We start from the raw sequence: 9,077 nt of genomic DNA on the forward strand, positions 1-9,077 counted from the left end.
ACTGAGTAAAGAGCGTAAAACATTAATTCAGCTACTAAGTAGTTTAGATTGGTTTGATTTAAAATTTGAAGTGATTTGGTTTGGTTTGAAAATTTTTCAAATCTCTTTAAATGATTTGGTTTGAAAATTTGTCACAAATCTTTTAAATCGAACAATGATCACCTCTATTTGACACATGTAACAAAATGTTGTTTCTTGGATGACTAAGAAACAAGATTGCCAACAAAAAAACACAATAACTAGCATGCTAAGTAGTTGGAAGTAATTTGCTTTTTAGGGGTTATTTGACAGCGAATTTTGATGAAAGTTGATCGGGTTGAAACATTGATAAAAATTATGGATTTAATTATAATTAAAATTAATTAGACTTTGATATTAACTTTTTAGTAGCTCTAAAGCTATTCCGAACAAGTAGGGCCGGACATGGTCAGGTTTGGTTCGGTTCTAAAGAGAATCGAACCGACCCAAAATTTTAGGGTATTTAGTAAATGAAACCGTCGGGTCCAAATTTAATTATGGAACCGTTCGGATTCGGTTCCTTTCGGTTCGGTTTGGTTCGGTTCGGTTCCATTCGGTTCGGTTCGGTCCGGTTCGATTCCGTATTATAATTAAATTTTTTTAATATATACAAAGTTACGTTAATTTAATTAATGATATATTTTGGACATGGTCCGGTTTGGTTCGGTTCTAAAGAGAATCGAATCGACCCAAAATTTTAGGGTATTTAGTAAATGAAACCGTCGGGTCCAAATTTAATTATGGAACCGTTCGGATTCGGTTCCTTTCGGTTCTGTTTGGTTCGGTCCGGTTCGGTCCGGTTCGATTCCGTATTATAATTAAATTTTTTTAATATATACAAAGTTACGTTAATTTAATTAATGATATATTTAATATTAGCTCTTACAAAATAATGTAGTTCAATCTTATTTGTTTCATGTCTCTCTTTGCTGAATTTTTCATAAATTTGATTATTAAAATCATAGAAAGAGAAAGATAGTGAGCTCAAAATAATTAAGAGAGATGTTGTAGAGTTTTAATTCGATTTTATTCGGTAGAAACGACACTACAGTAGAATAACAAATTTGGATAAAATTGAGGTCAATTTGATTAAGTCGATTTGGAACTGAATATTAGAAATAGGAAAATCATATTTTGTGGTTTGAACAAAATTAACTAGTTAACAAATTTATTTAGAAAAAATGAAATAATTTTACTTATTTAAAATAAATTAATTAAAAAAATTACAGAGATTCGGTTTTTCGGGTTTTAGCCTAGAACCGAGAATCGAACCATACCCGTCGGTTCTTGATTCAAATATCTGTTCGGGTATTTAACTTGAGAAGAAATGTCGGGTTCGATTCCGTTCGGTTCGGGTTCGGTTCGATTCGAAAGTTTTGTCCCGCCCTACGAACAAGCACTAAGTGTTGGATTATAGTCAAGCCTAAGAACCTAAACATGGAGTGCATCCCATTGGGCCCAATCTTTCGAAGGCCCAGAGTTTAGCATAACGCTATGTCCACGCCAAACTATTCATTTCACAGATTTCGGAAGAAAAAACAATGTCACAGAGCAGCAACACTGGGAATCCAATGAAATCGATCAACTGTGTCATTTCTGAACCGTACTATTTACTCCATTTTCTATCACTCTTCTCATACATTCCCATTCGCTGTTCCGCCTCCGCTCTTCTTATCTCCTTTGCAGAGTATTCACTTCTTCACGGATTATATTCCTTTTCTAAATATTGCAATTGAAATCGCTTAGTTTAGTGATATAATTGTTTTGCTTCTTTGTGGTGAATCTGCAGGAAATTCAAGCGGTTCTTGCATTTTGTGTTTTATCAGCTGTTAAGTTATGATTATTTTTACCAAAATCGAAATTTTGAAAGAATCATTTTGGTACATGTATTTAATTAAACGAATATAGATGATATTTGCAAGGAAAGGTAATATTGGCTTTATTTCCCAACTTTAGTTTACATAAGGTGGAAATAACAAACTTTAGTTTGATACGATGGTTTATTCTAATTGTTAAAAGATTGTCTAGATACAATTGTTAATAAAGATGTTCTTGTTTGTTATATTTACTGACAGGTGGTAAAAGTGGAAACATGGGAGGGTTTCATATCAGATACTTTATTTTTTGCCAATGTTGCATTTGCCTCAAATGCGTTGTGTAAACAGCTTGTATTAAAAAACTAAAATGAACCAGATTTGCTAAATGTCGTCATACAGTCATAAATTGCAAAATTTAGGAAACACTGAAACTTTTGGAAATGATAGAACTGAAAATTTTTAGGATTTGATAGGATATATTTCAATAAAGAAGAAAAGGAGTATAAAGAGAAGAAAAAGTGAGAAATGGGAATGCCACATTAGACTTTTATTGATTGCCTTGCTCAGTATGACAGCATGGCATATCCACTAACATCTCCACATGAATGATAGTGTCACAATGAAAATATGTTCATTTTATCATCTTCATCAAAAAGAGAATTTCCTTATCGCTTTTTGATGATGATATTTTAAATGAAACAGCAATATAGATTTGTAAAATATTAATCACTTATGGTAGACACAAGTAGTTAGTTTTCGCCTCTGCCGTAGAGCTCACCATTTGTAAGGAAAGAGGTCTTTGACAAAGAACTTAATTGTGAGATGTAAAGAGCATCTTGAGGATAGTTATCTCATTGCATATCATTTTGACATTTACAAAAGTTTTGGACTTAGCTATATAGAGGAAACGGTGATTCCAACAAGTTTGGTGGATTCTTAGTCAGGCTGGTTTGAATTATATTCAGTAACCTTTTTTGGATAATATGTTATCTGGAACGTGCCTTCCTACCTTTTAGCCTTTCATGCCTATTTTCTTTTCATTTTACACAATTCTTTTATATTTGAACTTTTAAGAAAATATATCTTTTAACTCGAGTTCATATTTTCTCAGATATTCCTTGTTGCTTCTGGTTTGGTGATGGACTATCACGTGGCTCTGTGGTATGCATTAGTATTTTCTGGTAGGTCTTGCACAGTGGAAGTTGTCAAAAGTTTAAATTGACACAATAATTTTAACTTATGTCATTCTGCATTTTTCCAACGGTTATATATGTTATAGCACAACAAGCTGCATATGAAGGAGGTATGGGATTATCTCACTGTTACAATTTTTTTCCCGTTTGCCCCTTGCATTGAAACTTAGCTTCTTTGAGATAAAGTTTATATGCTCTTACTCAAAGTCATGATGGCCTCCACAATGTGATATACTATCCTAATATATAATGTTGTCTTTTTTCTTTGACTGGTTTTTATAATTCGTCTTCATTTGACTTTTCTAGGTACGGCAAACCAACTAACACCGCTCCAGTTGGAAACTTTGCTAACTGAAGGGAACAAGTCAAAATCCAGGCTGGTTGGTTTTTGGACTTGCTTTAATTATTTCAACAAACATATGGAATCTGAGTGCATGTCTTTACAAAACTATTGTGATAATATTGTAGTGGGTGAACTTTTCAATGAAATGAAAAAAATAAGAACCAAGAGAATAACAGTAGTACTGGTTATCTTGTGTATTATCACATCCTTTGTAGCACAGACACTTCAATTAAGGTAGCGTGTCTATGTCTGACGCGTGTCAGACACTTGTCGATATTGACACTCTTCGGACACTCTATCATAAATATTTTTTATTAAAAATATTATATAATTTTAATTCAAAATTATTAGTAAATAACAAATAGGTACTCATATTTAAAAGATTTAAACAAGAAAAATTAATAACAAGTATATGATTAAATTTATACTATATAAATGAAGAATTTTAAAGAATTTAATTGACGTGTTGGCGACGTATCGTGTTGGCATTTTTTTGAAAAATTGCGTGTCGACGTATCCGAGAAAAGTATCGTGTTGTAGATACGTATCCGTGTCGATGCATCATATACTCCAAGTCCAAGATTTTGTACTCAATCTCCCTATCAAGTCGTTGATTCTACTTAAAATAAATGTTGTTGTCAGGTCAGTTTAAAGGTGTGAGAATTGATAATATTGCATTAGGTATCTGATGTGAACTCACGCTACGGAACCCAAGAACAAGATGCAAATCTTCTCAAGAAAGCCAAAGCAAGGTTTTGGATTTGAATTCGATAAATTTGGAACCAAGCAACCCGAATCGTCGACGATGTTGGGACCTCTTGATTACGCAAAATTATGGAATCTCACTCGGTTGACTTGAACGCCACAAGAATTAGATCTTGATGAGTTCGAAAGTTGTTCAATTGGAAGAACAAAGAGAAAGCAATTAAAGTTTTTCAATTAATCAATATGTTTAAGGTTCTTTACAATGAGGAAATAAACTTCTATTTATACTAAATCCTAGAATAGAAGTAAAAAAGGAATAAAATACTAATAATATAGTAAAATCTCGAAAATAACCATCCAATATCATAAGAATTTGACTAGGAATAAAATTCTAACAAAATATGGAAAAAACGTGGAAAAAAGAAATTTTGTCTCGGAAATAACACTATGCGATAGCATGATAGACCAGTTTGCCTTCGTTTTCGTTGGCTTGTATTAAGTTAATTCAATTTCATTCGGCTCTTGACTCGAACATGAAAGTTGTCTCGTTTTACGTCCCGAACATCGTTCCATCAATAGTTTCTTGAAAGAGCAATCCCATCGCCTCTTTTACTCGCTTCGTCTTCGTTCGAGTTATCGGACTGCCCTCAACTATCAACGGATCTTTCTTCGGGTTTGACGTTGGACTTGATCTTGATGCTTGCGGCTCTTGGATCACATCATCCCCTTCCTATTCAAAATGATTCGTCCTTGAATCTGTACCTGTACTAGAGAGAGAGAAAGATTAGACACATTAAAAGTTGCTGAAACGTTATACTCACCTGGAAGATTTAATTTGTATGTGTTGTCATTGATCTTCTCAAGCACTTGAAATGGTCCATCTCCACGTGGTAACAACTATGAGTTTCTTTGTTCTGGAAACCGTTCTTTCTGAAATGCACCCAACCCAATTTTCTGGTTCGAATGTAACAATCTTCCTGCCCTTATTTGCTTGTTCTACATAGTGCTTACTTTTCTTCTCAATTTGCTCTCGCACCTTTTTATGGAGTGACTTTACCAACTCGGCCTTCCTCTTTCCATCCAAGCTACCTCGTTCATTTACAGACAAAGATATTAAATCCATAGGTGTTATAGGATTAAAACCATAAACAATTTCAATGGAGAAAACGATGTAGTGGAGTGTGTGACCCTATTATATGCAAACTCTATGAAAGGTAAGCACTCTTCCCAATTCTTCAAATTCTTATTAACCACAGTGTGCAATAGTTGTGTCATGGTCCTATTTACTACTTCTGTTTGTCCATTGGTTTGTGAATGACAAGTTGTAGAAAATAGTAATTTCGTGCCTAACTTATTCCATAAGACCCTTCAAAAGTGACTAAAAAATTTGACATCCTTATCTGACACAATATTTTTAGGTACTCCATGCAAGCGCACAATTTCTTTAAAAAAAGTCTGCAATGTTAGTGGCGTCATCAGTTTTGTGACATGGAATGAAATGTGCCATCTTACTAAATCTATCCACCACTACAAAAATTGAATCCCGACCCTTTTTAGTCCTAGGCAAACCTAACATAAAATCCATTGAGATATCTACCCAAGGCTCACTAGGTACTGGTAAAGGTGTATAAAGCCCATGAGGTAATACCCTAGATTTAGCCTGTTTACAAGTTATGCATCAACTACAAATTCGTTCCACATTAACTTTCATTTTAGGCCAATAAAAATGCTCAGTTAATATTTCTTAAGTTTTTGCTATCCTAAAGTGACCTATTAGACCCCCACTATGTGTTTCTCTAACCAATAATTCACGCATAAAGCAATTAGGAACATATAATTTGTTTTCCCGAAACAAGTACACCTCATGTTTAAAGAACTTATCTACAGCCCTCTTATGATATGAATTGTAAATGTTGGAAAATTCATAATTATTAGCATATATGTCCTTAATGTACTCAAAACGAAGTAATTTTGCACTTAAAGTAGTTAAAAGCACATACCTTCGCGACAATGCCTTTGCTACTACATTTTCCTTACTTTGTTTGTAACGAATAACATATGAAAAAGTTTCTATGAATTCTAACCAGCGTGCATGTTGTTTGTTTAACTTACCTTGACCCCGCAAATGTTTTAGTGATTCATGATCATAATGAATTACAAACTCTTTTGACCACAGGTAATGCTGCCATGTCTCCAAAGCTCGAACAAGTAAATAGAGCTCCTTGTCATACGTAGGATAGTTGAGAGCTGCACCACTTAGCTTCTCACTAAAGTAGGCTATAGGTCTCTTATCCTGTATTAAGACTGCTCCAATACCTATTTCTGATGCATCACACTCAATTTCGAAAGTTTTGTCAAAGTTAGGAAGTGCTGAAATCGGTGCTTTATACAAACAACCTTTGATGGTGTTGAATGCATGTTTTTGTTCTACCCCCCATTGAAACCCCATATTTTTCTTGGCAATTTCAGTTAGTGGCGTGGTAATCGTGCTGAAGTCCCTTACAAAATGCCTGTAAAAACTAGCAAATCCATGAAAACTTTTAACTTCAGTTATGTTTTTAGGTGTTGGCTAATCCTTAGTAGCCTTTATTTTCTCTTCATCTATTTCTACACCATTAGCACTATTCACAAAGCCTAGAAACACAACTCTATCCATGCAAAAAGTACACTTTTTAAAATTGGCATAAAATTGTTCCTTTCTCAAAACCATAAGCACACATCTTAGGTGTCCTACATGTTCATCAAGATTCTTGCTATAGATTAAAATGTTATCAAAATAAATTACAACAAATTTTCTAATGAAAGTATGCAAAACATGGTTCATTAACCGCATAAAAGTACTTGGTGCATTTGTGAGTTCAAACGGCATAACTAACCATTCATACAATCCATATTTATTTTTAAAAACCGTTTTTCATTCATTACCCTCCCTCATGCGAATTTGATGATACCCACTTTTAAGATTAATTTTACTTAAAATACATGCACCATGTAGCTCATCTAGCATATCATCTATCCTAGAAATTGGATGACGATATTTTACCGTAATGTTGTTGATGACTCTGTAATCTACGCACATTCTCTAAATTCCATCTTTCTTTGGCACCAGTAATACATGTACGACACATGGTGTCAAGGTCCGCAGCTTTACTTAGCCTCTTGACACTATCGCAGTCGCAGTTTGCCCAATTTCGGCCAAACATTGTAAATATTACTTCAAGTTTGAGTTGTAATTTTCTTTTCATTGTAATAGTTATTTCAATTGTAAAATAACTCTGATATTGGTAAACGTTTAGTATGATTTCTCGTCTTTTAAACGTCTACTCCCGTCACTTGTGTTTTTGTTCAGAATGCTATTATAGGGGGTATTAGTCATTCAAAAATCTTTCAAGCTCACTGGTGTCCGCCCCCTGCACCAGCATTTGTAATTTTCTGCTTTCATCAATTGTAATGTTCAGTTTTCATCAATGAATGTTCAATTTACTTTCAATGTATTCAAATTCTCAATTGTAAGCTTTCTACAAATTTGCAATCAAATTTTCTTTCGTCCCGACGCGATCGAGAAAAGGCGGAAGGTAGTTTAGCGGAGCAGATTACTGTCGCACGGTGTCCCTTTCTGTGCCAAGAAGAAAGGCACCCCGTGAAAGTTGGTATCAAAGCTGCGACTCACGACCCTCGATAAGAAAGCTATGGATCCAATTATATCTCACACCACTGAAGTGGTAGAGTCTCAAAAGGGTACTACGAAACAGCGCGTGGATGCGCTTGATGAGACAACTGCTAGGTTGTGCTATACTATGGAAGGTCTCGAGGAAAAAGTCGAGATGGCCGAATCTGAGATTCGTGGATTACACATCCAATTGGATGAAAGCCAAAGAGCTTGCGCAGCAATGACGGAAGCTGCTGCAATCATTCTTGATCTGCAGGATGAAATGGAAGCGTTGAGAGCTCAATTGCGAGTACTCCAACGTGCGGTGGGCAATGGCAAGCTCCCGCACACGAGTATGCTCCTAGACTCAGAATTCCTGAACCGTGTACCTACGGAGGGGCACGTGATGCAAAAGAAGTCGAAAACTTCTTGTTTGATATGGAACAGTACTTTCTAGCAGTTTCGATCGAAGATGAAGTTAGAAAGGTAACCACAGCTACCATGTATCTGGGTGGAGATGCAAAACTATGATGGCGAACCAAATATGCGGACATTCAGGCCCACAGGATTCAAATTGATTCTTGGGATCTCTTCAAGGAAGCGATCAGATTGCAGTTTTTCCCGAAAAATGTCGAGTATCAGGCTCGACGGGCTCTTCGAGACCTGAGACACACGAGCTCTATCAGGGAGTATGTGAAATCCTTCTCAGGGCATATGCTGAATATTCGAGATATGTCAGAAAAGGACAAGCTCTTCCCCTTTATGGAAGGGTTGAAACTGTGGACACGTACGGAACTTCAAAGACAGAAGGTTACTGATTTAAGCACGGCCATGGGAGCCGCTGAATGCTTGAGCGACTACCAAACAGAATCTAGAAAAGATCGACCTTCGGGGAGTAATCAAGCAATTGGAGGTGGTAACAGATCTTACAGACCCAGCTCGAACCCAAATGGGGGAGAGCGCTACTCTCAAAATAGAGAAGGAGCCTATCAAAGCACCCGTGGCTATCAGGGAAACTATCCTAATAGCCGTCAAGGAAATTTTAACGGCAGCAACAATAACAACTGGAACAAAGGAAAAGTAACAGAGGGCCGAACTGATGCCACTCTAAAATGCAACGGAGGGCCGAACTGATGCCACTCTCAAATTGAAGTGCTTTTTATGTGAAGGACCTCATCGGGTGTCGGAGTGTCCTCAAAAGCGGATGGAGAATGCATATTGTCAGTTAGCAAGTGGCGGGCCAAGTTCAAAACAAGAGGTCCCGCAAGCTAATTGTCATAATGAGACTGACTCTGAAGAGGATGAGGAAGTAGTTGGGGCATTTTCACATCGGTGCAACACACTATCGCATC

General features: G+C 36.0%; 1 protein-coding gene across 1 annotated transcript; it reads left to right on the plus strand.

Moving 5' to 3' along the window:
* The first annotated feature begins 1,534 nt into the window (after positions 1–1,534).
* Positions 1,535–7,335, plus strand: LOC111383226. The gene is made up of 5 exons (XM_023007309.1): positions 1,535–1,705; positions 1,808–1,851; positions 2,947–3,016; positions 3,335–3,408; positions 6,253–7,335. The coding sequence occupies exons 1-4, from the start codon at positions 1,560–1,562 to the stop codon at positions 3,381–3,383; spliced, it is 309 nt and encodes a 102-aa protein (XP_022863077.1). The 5' UTR covers positions 1,535–1,559; the 3' UTR covers positions 3,384–3,408; positions 6,253–7,335.
* The last annotated feature ends 1,742 nt before the right edge of the window (positions 7,336–9,077 follow it).

This window comes from Olea europaea, unplaced genomic scaffold (genome assembly GCF_002742605.1).
Source record: "Olea europaea var. sylvestris unplaced genomic scaffold, O_europaea_v1 scaffold2636, whole genome shotgun sequence".
NCBI lineage: Eukaryota > Viridiplantae > Streptophyta > Magnoliopsida > Lamiales > Oleaceae > Olea > Olea europaea.